The 18744-nt window shown below is 38.0% G+C and overlaps 1 protein-coding gene across 1 annotated transcript in view; it reads left to right on the top strand.

Annotated features, from left to right (window-relative positions):
- The window catches only part of ERICH1 (glutamate rich 1), a 65360-nt gene extending 50064 nt beyond the window's left edge, over positions 1-15296 (top strand). The window contains exons 4-6 of the mRNA XM_054280271.1: positions 6522-6899; positions 9985-10179; positions 14737-15296. Of these exons, the coding sequence (XP_054136246.1) occupies positions 6522-6899; positions 9985-10179; positions 14737-14810 (647 nt within the window). The 3' untranslated portion in view covers positions 14811-15296. The remainder of the gene's footprint in view (positions 1-6521; positions 6900-9984; positions 10180-14736) is intronic.
- The last annotated feature ends 3448 nt before the right edge of the window (positions 15297-18744 follow it).

The raw sequence follows: 18744 nt of genomic DNA, 5'->3' as shown, positions 1-18744 counted from the left end.
AGTTCTAAAATTTTTTAAATGAGTTTTCTTTCTCTGATTTCAAATTATTTGAAGCAGTTTCCCCAAAAAGAGTAAAAAAATAGTAACACCATTTTGTGTCCCTGAGATCTTTCCAGTATTGCTGTTATTCTAATGAGCCATTACATTTTATTGCATTCACCAGGCATAGCTTTTCACTCTTGGTGAAATTGCAGCTACAGATATCTTAATTGGCACTAAAAATAACATTCTGGTTTTGCCTTACAATATCCTAAACCAAAATTAAACTCCTCTGCTTTGACTGCATGGTAGACCATGGAAGATTCATCCAGTGTCAAGGAGAAGTAAAGAGCTTAAACTGGATGAAAAATCAGAAGGGCATACATCCTGTTGCATCTAAAAAAGAAACCAACCCAAAGCCAAAAAGCTAAAACCCAACAGAATTACAGAATTACCATGAGCAGCATCCACACAGCCAGCTGTGGAACTTGAGCAGGAGAGCCAGCTGCCATACTTGAGTAATGATGAGCACATTATATGGATTCCTAAAGCTGAGTGGATATTCTTTGACTGTGTTTTCCTCAGTATGCTTTACATATTTTTTTCTCTCTTTTATTTTTTCCCTGTTCCATTATTGTTCTTATAATATTCAGGGGCCTGATTTTAAAATACCCATAGCATTCAAAAATCCTAGCTTATTCTCATAGGCAAACTTCATTTTTCATATTATGAAACTTCATATCCCTTAGACTTGCAGACAACTAAATAATCAGCCTCCTATTTTTCACTGTCTTATAGGATGCTGTCTCACAATGTTTCCATCTGTCATTGTCTGAGGGAACTGAAATAGTAAAGATAAATTCAAGGAAGCTTATATTTTCCATCATGGAGTTGCCAGCAGTGTGTTCATGCTGATGGTAGGTCTGGTCAGGAGGAAGTCAGCTATTGCTCTTAGCCTGTGTTAAGCTTTGTATTTAATCTCATTGTGCTGCTCTGATGATGAATGCAGAGTAACTTCCTAATATAATAGAACTCAATAAAAGTTAGCTTATTTGGTGTCTTCCTATCAATATTTTTTAATATTTTTCATTGTTTTCTGTTTTTCTTTGAAGATAGAAACTGGCTGCACTGACCTTTCATTATGACAGTTCAGTAAGCTGTATGTATAAACACAGTCCTCTTATTTCATTTAAAGTGTACTTTTTTATGTATTTGTACCTCTGTTCTGTTATAGAAACATTAGTTTGAATGGAGAAAATATTTAAATCTTTCAGACAAGATAAGATAGGCTGTTAGAAAATTACTTTTTCTTTTAATGCTAACTTACATTCCGAGGCTGCTCATCTCTACTTCCATATCATGCTGTCAGTCAGGGTAGTGTGACTGTGCACCTGCGTGGTAAACTGCATCCAAAAAGAAATCTATGCCAAAACAAAAGAACTCTGAACAGTTCTTGAGGAAGGGGTTCTTGCCAAGGCTGACAGAAATGCCTATGAAATTGTTCCTGGAAAATGTATATGGGCATTCCATCTGGAAGACACACTGCTCAGTCCGAAGGAGCACCAAGTGCAGACTAAACAGGTTAGAGTCAATTGCTCCTGGATAATTGGATTATGTGATCAATTAAGCAACTTGTGGAGCAGAGGTAGGTCTTAGGAGGAAGAGAAGTGACAGACCAATATGGAACAGGAGAGAAATCATCAGCTCTTGTGGAATTAGAGCAAGCTGTAGCTATAGTTGTGGCCAGAGTTAGTGTGGCTCAAAAGCTATTCCTATCTCTGTTGCTTAAGTACTTACTCAACATACTGAGATTGCTTGCATGGTGTATATTCCCTACATTTTTTTAGAATTGCTTAGCTTTGATATAACAGATCTTTTCTGTCAGTGGGAAAAATTATTAGAACCAAATTTGTATCTATTGGAATTTTATCAGGCCTCCCATACTGGCTTGAAATGTAGAGAAAAGTTCAAAAGTTGGGTCTTGTTTTGGGCTTTTTATAAAACAGTGGATTTTGGTAATTAGTAAAAATCATCTGATGAGCAGACTCATGTTAAGAAACACCTTCCTTTGTACCAATATTTCCTGTAAAAGAGACTGATTCTTCTCAGGTGTTGCAAGCATCTAGTCAGAGCTCATCATCTCAATTTCCTTTGTGGTTAGTGGAAGAGGGGAGAGAGATGATGTCCTACAGATTGCATTTCCATCCCTGCTGGTTTAGGATGGGATAAACTGCTTTCTGAAGAAGAAAGAGTCTTTTGGGTTATCAGAGGGAGCACAGGTCTAAGTATGCACTAAGTATTTTCAGGCAGCTAAAGCTGTGGGAGGCAAATCCCACTGAATATGTCATTTGTTAAGGTCATTGTGTGGGCTGTGACATAAACTTTATGGTGTATGTTTCTTGTATAACTTTCATTTATATTTTAGCATGGCTGTTGTAATCAGGTAGCCTTGCTGGTTATATGAACGAGCAGTTCTCTTGGCTCCTCTGCATGCCATGTGCATGGGAAATCTATAGCAAACTGAACCATTAGTGGGGGAAAAAAGGTTTTACTTTCTTCTATTAGCTTGTGAAACAGCTTAGATGTCACCTTGTTTTCACATGAGGAGGCAGAAATTAAGTCTATTTTTTTACTCTTTCAAGTTAAATCATACAAATCTTCTTGGAGTTTCTTCCTCTGCTAACTTCTAAGAGAGTCCTCCTTTTGCCTGCCAAAACCTTACTGTTCTGGAATTATGCTGAGAAACACAGCATTACAAGCTTGAACAGTACAATAGGTTTATACAATAGCTTTGGAATATTTTTCCTGTTATTTTTCATCTCTTTTCTTATGTATGCAAACAAGGTATTAGCTGTTGTGATCACTGATACCAACTGAGCAAATGTTTTCATTGAGCCTTCCATGCTGATGCACAGGTATGGCTTTTGTTTTTCCTGAGCTGATAACAGCTCACTTTACCCCACCAGCGAGCTGCTCAAATTAATCCCTTTTGTGTGCATTGCTTTGCATTCATAAGCATCTAATTGTATTTGTTCCTGATGTTGAATCACTGGTAACTCTCACACATGGAACAGTAGATACTACACAGATGCTAGAATACAGGGCAAAGAATAACCAAAACTGCTAAAGGACTGCCACTCTAGCTCCTCAAGAAAACTAGGCAGAGTCTTGTATTTGTCTCCTGTGTTGGAGGAAAGTCAGCATAGTTCTGGCTTCCTTTCAGCCAGGCATTTCTCTTAATACCTACACATGAGAAGACTATATTCATTCTGCCTTTTGACAGCTTTACTGTAGTCTCTTCAGACCTTCTGCTGTCCTGAGCTATTTAGGATAAGGAAACTTTTGGATTTGACTCAAAACATTGGCTGTCTTAAGCCCCACCCTGGCTTCTGCCTTGTTTTTTTCCAAGGGATCTCAAACTAAGGAAGGGTGCTTGGCTGCACACCTTGCTGTGGTTTCACTGAGACTTGGGGGTCTCAGATGCTTTGAGAACAAGTTAGGCTGCTTTGCTGAGAGCATAGATTAGTAGTGTTATTAGCAAACAGTGCTGTTCAGGTCAACAGAGGGCTGAGAAATTTTGCAAAACAATGTATATATATTATATATATATATATATATATATTTGCAATGAAATTCACCTATTTTAACATTAATACTTCCATGAAAATCCAAATTAAATCTTAAGCTGAAACATGATGTTTTGTTTATAGCATCTTTCACCATTCATATCTGCCTTAGTTCTGATATTTTATGCCTTCAGGATGACACAGACGCTATTTTTCCCACATCCCATATGTCCAAATCACATATAAAGATATTTAGCTCAAATACCATGGGTGTGAAACATTCCACACTGTGGGTCCAGGGTGACGTTTGCTGTGTCTTTAATGTGCTGTGGTGTTCAATTACAATACAGCAAATTTATTTTTATGCAGCCTTCTTCATTGAAAATATGGAAAACTGCTTTGCAGTGAGTCATCTGACAGCTAAAGAACTAAAAGTCTGTAGTGATATTTAAAGAGAAAGTGGCTCAGAGATGACAGAGTTCAAGACAGAAAAAGAAACAGAAATTAAAGAGAGGGCCTCCAACCATGGAGAAAATAGCGACAAAGACTGGTTAGGGGGAGGAGTGATGAGAAAGCCAAACATGCTGAGAATGTCTGAGACAGTTCAGGAGATTATGCATATCATTCTGAAACAAGCATTAGGCTTCAGAGGTCTCTCCTGTATCACACCAGCCTTAGCCAAGCAAGGTTGCTTTGATCCTAAGAGAATGGTGTAAATCCAGATAAATAACAGTACTAGTCTCAGGGCATTGTAAGGAATTTAGGAGCATGCAGGTAGGGGTTGAAGGAAGGATTAATGTCTTAACTTTCTAGAGCAAAACATTAGAATATGGTGTTTTCACCTTGGCTGAATGCTATGCACCCACCAAAGCCATTCTGTTACTGTCCTCAGCTGGACAGGAGATAGAAGATATTACTGAAGGTTCACAAGATAAGGGCAGGGAGAGATCACTCAGTGACTACTGTCATGGGCAAAACAGACTCAGCTTGGGGAAACTAATTGAATTTATTACCAATAAAAATTAGAGTAGGATAGGAAAAAGTAAAATCAAATCTTAAAAGCACCTTTCTGTTGTCCCCCCAATCTTCCCAGGCTAAACTTTATTCCCAGTTCTCTACCTCCTCCCCACCAGCAGCATAGGGAGATGGGGAATGTGGGTTTCAGGCTTTTCATCTCCTCAGGGAAAGGAGTCCTTCTCCTTCTGTGGCATGGGGTCCAGCCCTTAGGAGACACTCTTCCAGCATGAGTCCTTTCCATGGACTGCAGCTCTTCATGAACTGATCCAGCGTGGCTCCTTTCCCACAGCATGCATTCCTTCAGGCACGGTTTGTGTCCTCTGTGGGGTCACGCTCCTGCCAGCAAACCTGCTCCAGTGTGGGCTCCCATCACCACAGGACCACAGATCCTGCCAGAGCCTGCTCCAGCGTGGCTTCCAGTGAGGTCACAGCCTCCCTCAGGCTTGCACTTGCTCAAGTGGAGGGTCCTCACAAGAGGATCTCTGCTTCACCATGAACTTCCATGGGCTGCAGGGGCACAGCTGCTTCACCGTTTTCTTCACCACAGACTGCAGGGGAATCTGCTCTGGCATCTAGAGCATCCTTCTCCATTGACTTTGGTGTCTGCAGAGTTGTTTGACTCACATATTCTCACTCTTCTCTAGTTGTAATTGCATCTGCACAATAACTTTTCCCCCTTCTTTAACTATGTGTTACATATATATATAAATGGATAACTGTGTTACCCCAGAGGCATTGCTGCCATCACTGATGTCTCAGCCTTGGTCAGCAGCAGGTCCATCTTGGAGCTGGCTGACATTGGCTCTGCTGGACATGGAGGAAGCTTCTAGCAACTCTTCACTCAAGTCACCACTGTAGCCCTTGTGACCAAAATCTTGGCATGCAAACTCAATACATAAAACTGGAATTCTGCAATCCATGTGGTTTAAATGTGTGAGGATTTTGTTAGATCATGAATGAGGGAAGTCCAGTTAGTTAGACAGCAATTATTATAGACATGAATATGGACTTCAGCAGCAGTGCACTCAGAGGCAGGATAGTTTTTTGCTTCTGGCCATTTCTTCCTTGGCTAGTGCTAAAGGGGCTAATTGTCAGAAGTGAGTGTGGGGGAGGAAAAATCAGTTCAGGGTCAGAGATTACTTTAAAACTTGGGCTTTGTATATAGGGTTAAGATCTGAGTAAAGAAGTGCAAAAGCTGTCTTGAGGAGCAAGAGGGACTTATTTCCTGTGACATCTGAGGCTTTTGAAGAATTAGATAGTAAGGAAATGATAATGTAACAAGGGAACAACAGAACCAAGGCAGGCTGTTAAAGAAATTGGAGATTACTTGCCAAGGTCACTCTTGCCTTGCATGCTTTTCCTATAAAGTTGATGTCCAAAACTGAGCTAGCAGTAAGATATCCCAAAGGAGGAGAATGTTTAAGGAGGAGAAAAGAGATGAGTCAGAAATAATGCCTGCTGTTTTTAGAGCACAGCACTGTCATGAATGGATGTCATCAATATGAACACTATCATCTTTGATTGTAAATTATGTACATTCTTCTTGTCTTCTTGGTCAAGTCTACCAGCTGGTGGTGTGGGACTCTTTGGGAAGCTCTCTCAGGTCATGTCACCCAGTCTGCCCATACTGGTTTTTTGCTCTGGGCATTCTGTTGACCTTGCTCTGTATAGAACTGTATTATCTGCCTTAAAAAAATACATGGGATGTAAAGTATGTAGCATGAAGGAGAATACAGTCTTTATTGAAAGCAGAAGGGAAAAAAGCATGTCTTTTTAATGCATTCAGAAAAGTTGACTTTGACATTGTAGTACTGAAAGACATTTTAAGCATAAAAGTAAGGTTAGAGCCACTCAGGTATCCCAGAATTTGAAGGGTGTCATATTTCATTGTATGCAGTTCTAAAATGCTTATTACAGATCTTCTTATTTACAGCTCTCATGTCTCTTTTGAATCTGCAGAAGAGGAATATCAAGGGCAAACCAAGAGAAAGCGCATTCGAAGGAGGAAACAAAAGAGCAGTTCACAAATCTCTAGTAATTTCCATGGAGAACAAACAGATTTGGGAATGCAAGAGACTGTTGTTCAAGATAATTTACAGCTGCAGCAAACCGACGGTCCCAAAATAAGCAAAAACAAGAAGAGGAAAATGAAAAAGAAGCGACAGAAAGAAAAAAAGAGAGCAGCTGGCTTAGTAACAAAAACTACCAGCGTGGATTTTACATATCAGCCTGACACAAGCAACAAAGAAGAAGCAGCAGGCTTAAAAGACATAGGTGAAAAGGCAGATAGCATTCTGGACTTCCTGCAGGCAACACAACAAATTTATTTTACTGACAGTATGTACCACTCTTTCTCCTTTCTTTTTATGAGTATTACCACACAGGGGAAAATGGATATGCATTTATTACTGCTGTAAAATGTTACAAATCTACTAAAGAAGTGTCTCTCTTGAAGAGAGGCATGTGAGAAGAAGTAAGGCATGTGAGTACCTAGTATTTGTCCCACTTTCTGGTCTGCACATGAATATGCAAGAATTCATATCAATAGAAAAAACCTGTGGTCCTCTGTCTTTAAAAATATACATGATGTTCCTTGCTCTTCTCCTAAACATTCAAATGCACTTGGGGCAAGTGATTAAAATTCTTTTTCCCCTCTGCAAGCAACCATCCAGAAGGATTATTTGCTTTCAGAGAACTTCAAATAAGCAATTGCTACCCTAAACTACTTTCATGCTTAGCATCTCTGAACCAATCTAGTTTTCTGAATGCTCTGTGTCTCAGGAGATCTATTTGAATTCTATAAGGAAATCTAGACAGACAGCATGTACAGGAACAGGGAAGATACTATTGGCCCTAGGAATTATATTAACATAAAATGCTTGTGAACAAGTTGAATGGGAACTGATGCTCAATGCACATTCCCTAGTACTTTTAAAAGAATTGCATGGATTTATCCCTAATGGCCTATCCAATGTTCATTGGTCACTGTGGAGCTGAATGGAGAATATTAAATAGCTTACCTACCTGTATTAGTCCATCTTGAGGCAGAGCTATCAGCCTCTAGTACCATAAAATTCATCTTTTAGTTACAGAATTACTGTAAAAACCTTGTTAAGATGACATCAGGGATTTCATGTTAAATTTTTCAAGATTTATACATAGAATTTTCTTTGCTTAATGTTAAATTTTCCTGCTGCATCAGGTCTTCACACTAATCCTAGCATTTGAAATCTATCCTACTTTCTGGCTAAGGTATTTCCATCACCAAAATTAAGAATTTTACTACTTCACCATATGGCTAAGTAAATGCAAGCTAAGCTACTTGCATTTGCTGTAGTGGAACTCCACAGTGACCAAGCAAGATTGCAAATTCTTCAAGTTCTGCTGTTAATACATGACCCAGAACAGAAACTTGATAAGTTGTCCCCAGCTGTGTTGCATGTTGATTTTTAAGAAAGAGTGTTGCTGAACTGCCAGCTTTCCTGCAAGTCAAGTTCAAATTTTGGTAGTTTTTGGCAGACTGACTGGCTGTAGTTTCAAACCAGCAGATTGGAGTGTTGAGCCAGTGAGGACCTTGGAATCCACAAAGAGGAATTCTTAGTAGAAAGGAATTTCATCTGCAGATGAGATATGACATCTATAAATCAGAGTGACTAACTTTCTTGTTAGGCAAATCCCAGTTGATATATAGATCTGGCATTATATTGTTTGTCTTTTCTAGTTGAATGACTTTACCACTCCCTATTTTTTTAGATAAAATTGGAAGCCATTGCTTTTAGGTGCATTTTCAAATGGTCACATTGGATTACACTTCTAATACATACGTTAAAAATCTGAATGGGGAAAATTCTGTACTTCTCAGGTGTCTTGCTTGTAAAAAAACAACACATTGCTGGGATGAAAGAGTGAGTTTATGATTTAGTACTGTATAAACAATTGTATTGGGTGTGGCTGAGCTGGAGCTCGTTGTGCACAGCAACCCTCACAGTGCTTTGGAAAGGCATTGAAACACACCAGAGTTTTGGTTACTGCTGGGCAGTGCTGGCAGCTTATCTCTCCAACATTTCCCTCCATCAAGGGGCTGGGAATGGGCAAGATCCTGGGAGGGGATGCAACCAGGCCAGCTGACCCAAATTAGCCAAAGGGATATTCCATACCAGATGACGTCAGCTTAGGTATAAAAGCTAAGGGAGGGAGCAAGAACAGGGGCGTTTGTTTTTTTACAGTGTTGGCCTTCCAGAGCAGCCGCTACATGGGCTGAAGCCATGCTTCCCAGGAAGTGCCTGAATATCACTTGCCGGTGACAAATAGAGAATAACCCCTTCTTCCTCTTTAATTATGTGTCTGCAAACATCTGCTAGTTTTGGTTGGATTTTTTGTGGTTTTGGGTTTTTTACCAAACTGCCTTATCTCAACCTATGAGCCGATTTTCATCTCATTTTCTCTGCCCTGTCCTGTAGCCACATTTCTCTTCACAGAGAAAAGCAAGGCACAGTTCTTCCCAAGAATATTTCTGGGATTCGCATTCTCTGAACCTCAGAGAAAGGAAAACAATTCTTATCATTTGCTGTGCCTGTGATTGTGCAAAAGTAGAATGCAGCATGGAAATTGTTTACCCAAAGTCATGCTGTTTTGTTTCCTTGGCCTATCAGGGCCAAGAGTGTGTTTGTCGGGACTGTCGGGTGACAGTCACGGGATTCAGTGCAGTGTGAGCAGTTGTGTGCAGGGTTGAGTGCTTGGCTTTATTTTGGATAGTAATGTAATTAATTAACCTCCTGATATCCGTGGAGTCAGATGCATCATTCTCTCCCCTCGTCGGGGCCATCACAGCATTGCTATACTGTCCCACTGGGAAGGGAAGTGATGGAGCCTCTTGATGGGCACCTGGCATCCAGCAAAGGTCAACCCATTACAACAATGTGTGTCCTTCTCCGTGGTCTTGCATGCTGCAATAATTGCTTCTTAAATAAAAAAATAAAGGTGGAGTACTAAAGTAGTTGTTTGCCTCCAGAAGTGCTTTGCAGTTGTTCCTCAGAGTTGCTCCCTTCTCCAAATGTCTGTGCAGTTCATCATATATAGTGTGTAGGAAGCAAAACCACAGTGCTTTAGCCACAGTACAGTTTCTTCTTCACACCTTCTTTTTCTGCTAACTTTGAAAATTTGATTCTCCTTGTATTCCTATCATTATGAATCCTATTGTCCTTTTCACATACTGACTTTTGTAGTTTTTGCTTTGCTATTGTTTTAATATTTAACAAAAAATGTTTAACAAGCTACTCTTTAGTACCTGATATTTGGTTGTAACTTGTACTAAAAAGGAGGATGCTGTCTTAGGAAAAAAATTTGTAATTAGAAAAATTCTCTCAGTTCACTGAATATTTTAACATAGTTTTCTAACATAGTTTTCTAACTGTTTTTCCAGAGAAATCACAATGCAGAGATGCTGCTGTAAATTCAGCAACTGTCCAAGAGCTCTTACAATGTCTTGAACTTCGCACCATCTCTTCCTCAGATGTGACTCATCTGCATCGGCTGAAATCCCTTGTATTGCTACAGGATACTGAGAGATTGAAGGATGCTTTGAAACAATTCCAAGAACAATCTGTGATGTCTCCTGGTAGGTTCTATTCACTCATGTTCATACACTGATATTTTTGTGTGAATTTTAATTCACACAAAGCTTTTTTTTTTTTTAAATTAAGAAGCTGTAAATAAGGATGTAATAGTAAATATATGTTTATACAAGATATGAAAACATAATTCCTACCAAAAATACAGTGATATCCCTATTTTCCATTTCTTTACAATCAATATAGAAGCTTTTCTCACTTCGCAGCAATTACAGAATATGAGATGATTCAAGGGTTTTAACCAATATTTTTTAAATCGGAAATGTTTTAAGATTTAATCATAATTAAAGCATATTTTTAATACATTCCCATGGTAGACTTTTTAAATTGCAGGAATTAACTTGTTTATCTTGGAGATTTCACTCCTCCAGCTAAGAATTAATTTTACATGCATAAAAATCAATAAAGCCCATTATTTTTTTTTCTTCTTGGTCACCACGTGGCTTCTTTATTACACAGACTTTGCAAGCTAAACTTTGATTTACCCTTTTAGTTTCTAAAAAATACTGTTGATAATGCAAAAATTTGAAGTTACTCTTTATAACAAATATTATTCTGAAGTCATTCATAAAAAGAAAAATTACTTTGTTACTAAATTTTTTCATGCCTGAGGCACAGGCTCCTTCTGTTCTCTATTATTACCCCTATAATTTTAGTAGAATCTCTTCTTGTACAGTTAATAGTTCTTCAAGTGAATGTGGGATCAGCATGTAGTCCACATGAGGTATAATGATTCATTTTTCATGTGGTCTTCATTTAAACAGTCATTACTACTAGTCATTAGAACATGTGTTGCAGCATCAGACAAAAATCTACAAGATGTGCTGAATTTTCTTGCCTCCCAAAGAATTTAATCAGTTGAGAGCAGTTAGCTGCAGCATGAGAGGATCTCAACCATTTTAGGTTGTACTCTAAGTCTTTTGAAGAGTATCAGCAGAGATGGTGGCAGTGTGGTAACAATGTAATTAAGATCATAGCCATCAGAGGCTTAGCAACAGCATTCAAAGAACAGACATATGCTTGTGACTTCATTAAATAATTTACAGCATGATAGTGCCTAAAGATCCTCATCTAGACTGAAGCCTACTGGATGCTGTGTGCTGGACAGAGAGAGGAGAGAATTCCTGCCTGTGGAGTTCAGATCTGATACAGTTTGAAAAGGATGCTCTTAGAGAAGTTCATATGTATTCTTTTAAGGGGAGATATGAGGTATTACAGCCCTTAAGGTTCTGATGGATGTGAAGTATCCATCTATACTTAATTCCATATATGGAATTAAACCCTTCTGTGCATTTCAAGCCTACAATCTCTGATCTTAATTACACACACAGTTTCATTGGATGTAATACATGTGTGCAAACCAAGTAGAACTCAGCAGGAATCATGAAAATGTTATTACCCTTTATTGAATGTACTAATTCAGCTTTTCTTGATTAAATCCAAATGGAATTGAAGTGACAACATTTGGGATATTCTTTACAGGCCTTATCTAACTTCTGTACAATACAATTGGAGTTCTGTTGGGTTTTGCAGCCTTGGGAAAAGTTGCTCTGTTTACTTTTGTATAGCAGAAATGTGAAAATGAAGAGAGAAAACAGAAGCAAATTAAAACCCCTAATTTTCCAATGTATGTATTCATCACTTGAAAAAGCAAAAGAAAATTTCCTGAGTGATTTTTAAAATTCAATAATGTTTCTGCTGGTGCAGCCTAGAATTGTTTACTCTTCAGTTGATTTTTTCCCTGGTAACTGCTGTCACTCAAAGCTCAATTCTAATCTCATTCCAAGTTCTCAGTGGTGTAACCATAGAAGTTTATTTGATATTCATGAGGTGCAACAACATAAGAAAGAGGAAAAATACATTCTTATAAATTATTAAAGGATAATTAAGCACCTGCTAGTCATTAAGTTTCCTCGGCAGACTTTAAAAAATACATTCTATTTGTAATTCCAGAAATTCAGTGAATGAAAATACAATGCTCTGAAATTTTACTTTGAATTAGACCTTTAATTATATACTTTTTCTTTTTCTGTACATTTGGCTCAAAATCAGTTCATCTTGTCCAGTGTGGATTTTTTACATTTTAGTTTTCACTCCCAATGAGCAGGTGATAAGAGTTACAAAGACCTTTGTAATATAATACCTTTCTATAATAAGAACTTGAATTTGTTAGTATGTCCTTTGTTGTACTAACAAATTCAAGATAGAAAGACAAGTTAGGGCTTTTTATGAAGTTAAAAATGTGCAGTACATAATGGTATTCTCTAATTTTTATGATTTTGTCCTATTGTCTTGAGTTTTCTCTCTTTATTTTTACGGGGATGCAAAGTACTGAAGGAAAGGTCATTCCATATTAATACAATAAAAAACCCTATGATTTTAGGAAGTTGTATTATTTTTACAAAATAAACATTTTATTCCCTGTAGTTCAAGAAATAGTATGTTAACCCTTTTTCCCATCATTATGATTCTACTCAAGACACCATCATCAAGGAGGTAAAGATGGGTGCTATGTTTTGTTCAGATTTATCTTTAATTCCAGGAAGGGAAGCAGGGAAGCATAAGAAAAAATAAGAAGTGATGCATCTCTTCACATAAGTGCACATTCTCCACTAGTAGAAGTTACAAATTATCCACACCATTATGTCTTTTATTTCCTCATATATGGATGTTATGGTTTCATCCAACTTTCCACTGGGATTACAAAGTCTCACTTGGCAAGCTTATGGCTACTGATGATAAGGGTGCTTTAGTATAAGGCCATGGGCTGTTCCAGGACTGCAGATTACAGATTCAAAACCACTACTTTAATACCATGATTTGGTATTTCCTTTGCATCTCTTAGCTGTTACTCAGATTGAAAATCATAGTGCATCCAAAAGAAAAAAGAAACAAGAAACAAATTTCTGTTTTATCTTAAGCTCTTAGATCCCAATTTTTGCAGTTATATCAAAGAAATTCTTATCAAGGGTGATGGTAGGGTCTGATAAATTTTGCAGGAAAAAGAAATACTGAGGAGATTCAGACACACAAATTATCAACATTAACTATTATCTTTTAAATCTTCATTTAAATGAGAAAAAATAGTTAAGAAAATCTCTATGTTTCAGAGGTACTGGTTGTCCTGTTTAATTTTCATCCTCCATCAGCTTACCTTGTACTTTGTGCTTTAAATGCTCTGTCAAGTTGCCTTTGACCTTGTACCTGAATGATGAGTTGAAGTTGAGGTTGGTGAAGAGTGTTTGTGTGAACATCATTATCTAGAGCGTCATCGTTCTCAGTCTGTAAAAGAGAACAAAATGGTTCCATTTATTTGGTAGTCATTAACAAAAAGTACTTACCTCTACCAAAAATCTTCTGTATGTGCAGGGAAGGGAATGTTTAGAAGTCACATAGACATGGGTTTCTCATGATGGGAGCTGTGCTGAGCTCTGACAGAAAGTCTGTGGCCGTTAGCAGAAGGAAGCCAGAGACCTTCATGATCCTCCACAGTGCAGTGGGCAAAGGAGAAGAACTGTGACTGCAAGTAATTCTCCCTTTGCTGGCTGGAAACTAGCTTTGGAAATGAGAGCTACTTAATTCCCGTTTCACATCAATTATTAAAGCATAGGTGATCGCCTAATTAAAAAAAAGTCATTATCTCCTAATTTATGAACTCATTTATGAACTTCTGCTCATCAACTTCATCCTGTTATCTGTTAACATTTTCCTTTTGTTGGTTGCTTTCAAATCTCAAACATACTCTTCCCTTGTTGCCTAGGAAATTATCACTCCTCATGGCAGAGCTAGAAGCTTCTTTTAACTGCCTTTTTTTGGAGAATTGTCATTTATATAAGTCTTCATTGCAGGGGGAGGTACAGTTTGCAGACCAGAATTAATATAGTTACTGTGTGCCAACAATGCAGAGGCTGGATATGCAGAAGCCTTAAAATAATGAAATTTACTCTTCTTTTTTTTTTTTTTTAATGAATGAGCATTCAAAGAAAAGGAAATTTGAAAACTGTATTAGCATAATGTTATAGAATCATTTTAAATGTTATTATTATGTGATAAGTACTGCAGAAAATCTTATCATTAAAAATCAATAAAGTCACATAGGTAATCTCTGAATTCAAAGACAGAAGTCATAGCATTTTGAGGCTTTAATGCAGCTATCAGTACAATATGACTCATTCTCAACTGAGGCTTCTAGGTACTATTGTAAGTTAAATAATGATCTGTGAAACTACTCTCCAGACTGAAAGAAGCCTTGCACATGATCATGTCATTTCAATCTCATTTTTTCTGAATTATTGAATCATAACAAATAGGAAATTTCAAAGTGTATGAGCAAAATTGTGTCTCATACAAATGACTGATCTCCTAAAATAAAATGCACCTGCCTATATAGAAATGTATAGGTATTAGTCTTCAAGGTCCAGCATGTGCATTGGGTTTAATAAATTTTAATATTGAATGGAAATAGATGTTTGCACAAGTCTTTTTCTTAGTGTTCAGCAATGTCATGGAGGTATTTCAGGAGGAATGTGTTTTCTCTGTTTCAGATCATGCCAAGGTAGCCACATCTCTGTTTCACTACTGGATTACAGATATACTTCCTGTGAAGAACAGGAAATAAAGCCTTACCCATGTGTCCATATGCACAGGATTAAAATTTAATATACAAACTCTTAACCAAGTAGCAATTGTTCACGAAGAGCAGTGGCAATACACTTTCTACACCTTCAGGTAAATGAACAAAAACTACAAAAGACAGTGAAGGCAAATGAACAAAAACTCCAGAAGACAATAAAGGTATGACTACAGTGTGAATTTTGTCATGGGTTGGTCAAGAGTATGGCCTGAGTCTTCAGCTGCATTAATATGTACATTTCATCTTAGGATAAAGGACTTGACTGGAATGATAAAGTCTCTGTCTGGTATTTTGTTTAAGAAGTATAGTGTTATCTTTTTTGTTTGTAAGTTATTATTCCTTTCTGGAAGTTATATTTCTTGACTTTTTTGTATATCTGCTTGCCTGGAAAACAGAATTATATTTTTTTATATTTAAACCTAAGCAACATTATGTCTGAGAAATGTATTTTTGCTGAATAAACTGCTAAATTGTGGACATAAATATGTTTCTATATGTGTGTCATGTGTGTCATGTAGTTCCTGGTTGGGATTATGCAGAAACTTGGATGGCATTTTCAGAACTAGCCCATGGCTCAGCCTGTTACAATCCAATGGGTTTCACTGACTACAGAGTTATGGTACTGGGTCCTCTCTCCCTGACTACTGTGTAATCTACTGCTGTGTAATATTTCTGCAATTGAATTTATCCAAGTGTAGATGCTACCCATGGTTGTAAAATGTTTTGGAATAATGAAGAAAGAAGTGCTTTGTGAGAGGCTCTTCTCTCAGCTGTATCATTCATCTGACAGGTGATAACAGCCAACCAAGTCTTATATCTAGGTGTGTTAACTTTGTCATCAGTAAGACAGGGGCAACATATTTAACTTTTCCAACATGTGCTTGGAGATACACTGCTGATGAGACTACAAACATTGCATGGGGTTTTTTGCTTTGTTTTTTCTGTTTCATTCTATTGCCTGATATATCCTGTTGCAAGGCATTGGTTTAATGATGCTCAAAATTTTCAACAAAAGTAAAATCATAACTTTTTCTCATTAATTGAAGAAATTTAAAGGGGTTTGGTAATACACCAAATGATTGCAGCTGCAGAAAAACCATTCTTATGGCTAAGGGAGCTTTGTGCAGCTCTGAAGAACTGGAGTTTGGTTTGTATCTGGCAGGAAAGGTATATAAACCAGACTTTGCAGAGGAGAAACCAGTACTGTGCTCCCTGTTTTAATGTTCCCAAATTGCTAACACATAGGCATCAAACTGTAGCTGTGACTTTTCACTGAGGTCCTGTGTGCCTCAGTCCCTCATCTGGAGAAAGAAGAAAACATCACTTGAATGTGAAGCACCTAGATACTCTTCTTAACTGACTCATGGGAAATGAATCACTTCATCCTCACTTTAAGGTTTGAATTCATGCAGTAAATGAGGCCTAGAAATTGCAAAAAAGGATACACAGCAACTCATTAGGTAAACATCATCTGTCCTGAACACTGAACATGATAAAAATGAGCAAGGTCATGTAATCAAAGACAGACTTTTGAAACACAAGTACAAAAGAGATCAAATTAGGACCACAAAAATAACTGTAGTGTCTGCATTTCCTGATACTTGAGTGACTGTGCTGACGGGTTATAGGGCTGCTGCCTTGAGTAAATCCCAGGAGTTGGCAATTCCTCCTCTTTGTCCTCTGGATTCCAGGTTAGTGTACCTGGAGGTCTGGATGTCAGTGTAGGTGACTCCATTTCCAGGCAGGTTTCCGCATTTCCAGGTTCTGTCAGTAGCAATGCTCAAGCACGTAGCTCGGGGGCACACCCACAGCACTCACATGGCTGACTACACTCCCTTTGATCCCTTGAATGGCAGCACAGCCTCTCTCCTATCCCTGCCTGGGTCCTGGGCCCTCTGCCTGCTCTGTGGCTCTCCTGCACACCAGCTGGTCCAGCCTGGAACACACTTCCACACGTTCACACACTCATCTCACAGGCACTCGTGCACTCATGTCACAGCCTTGTTTATTGCTTTGATTTCTCTTATTATTTCTTTTTCAGTGCTTGGCTTTTTCTCATAATCACAGAATGGTTTGTATTTCTCATAATCACATAAAGGTCATCAAGTTCCAGCCCCCCTGCCATGGTCAGGGACACTTTCCACTAGACCAGATTTCTCAATATTAAAGTGATTTTTAAATTCAACTGAATTTTGAATAGCTGCATATAGATGAACAGATTTTGATATCTTTGCCAAACAGAAATATTTTCACAGAATCACAGAATGGGTAAGATTGGAAGGGATCCCCACAGCGGGATCATCTGGTGCAGCCTCACTCCTAAAGCACAGTAAAATTTTGTACTATTCCAGTGAGTAAAAGTTCACAGGTCAAAAAATACTTTGCTTGAACCAGGTAATAATGGATAAAAGATTACTTTTGATCTCTCTTTTTTTCCCTTTGCATTCACCACTGTAAGAGCCTTATATTCTGTGCAGAAATCAGCTGGCCCCAGCTAAGCAAGGCCAGGAGCATTGTCTGAGTGTTGCCAGTTAGTCAGTGATACCTGGTATCTTTGCAAATGACCTGTGAGAGGAGCTGAATCTTAGACTTACCAAACCCACCACAGTTGCACTAACAGGGATTATGAAGAGGTTAAAGTATGCTAAGAGTTTAGAAAATTGACCAAATTCAAGAAGATAAATTGTAGATTGTCACTGGAGATAAATGCAATTGCATAAGTGTATTTGTTTCTGAAACAAATGTGTCAATGGTGTGCTGAACTGCAACACGCATGAAGACACTTAAAAGCAATGCACAAAAGAACACAGCAGAAAGACCTAGTTTAAAACAAAAGAAACATCATTTAAATTAGGCAGTCTACTAAAAATGGTAGCAGGTGCATATTTGACATTCTATTTGCAGTCAAAAGGATTTCATACATCACAGTTTTAATACCTAGTCACCCTTCTGCACTGCTTCTCTAAAGAAATGGTGCTCAATCTCCTTACAGTTTCTCAGGTTTATTGAAGCAGTGGTATCACAATGTGGCTGAGATATGAAAACCGAAAAATTTAAATTAATATCCACCCGTGAACATTGTTTTTCATTTCACTATACATGGTGCCTTCAACATAGCAATGAAAGATTTATCCCTTTAGATTTTCATGCTGAACTTATAAATGGTAAAAGATATGGCTTCGAATTTTTGCTTCTTCAGCATCATTCAGTTTAATGAATGTGCTGCATCATGTGGAATTACTGAAACATGGAAGAGTTTTTTAAGTGGATTTTGCATCAGAATACTTCCAGCTAAACTGTATATACACTGTTAATTTCAAACTTCCCTGGAGACAGAAATATTTAAAATTTTTGGTTTAAAACATGCATGGACCCCAAGAGTAGGAAGAATTTAAGGATCAAGTGGGAAGTAATCTGCATGTGTCTTCAGGGGTTAACTTTCTAGTTTACATTATTGAGCAGTGCACAGTAAGCAAGGAGCAGCAGCACAGTGGGACAGAAGCGTGCTCAGAGAGGCAGTGGTCCCTTGCCAGCATGTACAAGGAAGAGCACAGGGGCTGAAGTCACTTGAGACATCTGCAGTGGTTTATAAGCTGGTCAGTGCACTTGTATGCAAGGGTATGAGTGCAAAGCCTTTATCTATATATAGGTACATGCTTTATTCTTAAAATTGCCTGCAAGACCTTAATTTTTCTCCTTTGTGGATATATAATTTGGAAATCAATCTCTAATGTTACAGATTTTTACTGCTTTGTAATTGGTGCAATATTTTAGGTAGTGCTTTACAATCATGTAGAGTTATAAATTCCATAATGTGTTTTCCATGACAGCTGGCTTTTCTCTCCTGCTCCCATGTAGGGAGTTACTACTCAATAGGCTGAATGTCTGAAATGACACGGGGGGGATGGGGGGGAATTTC

This window comes from Melozone crissalis, unplaced genomic scaffold (assembly GCF_028551555.1).
Source record: "Melozone crissalis strain CALT ecotype California unplaced genomic scaffold, PUWL_Pcris_2 ptg000027l_1, whole genome shotgun sequence".
Classification (NCBI taxonomy): domain Eukaryota; kingdom Metazoa; phylum Chordata; class Aves; order Passeriformes; family Passerellidae; genus Melozone; species Melozone crissalis.
This window is presented reverse-complemented; position numbering and strand designations above follow the sequence as displayed.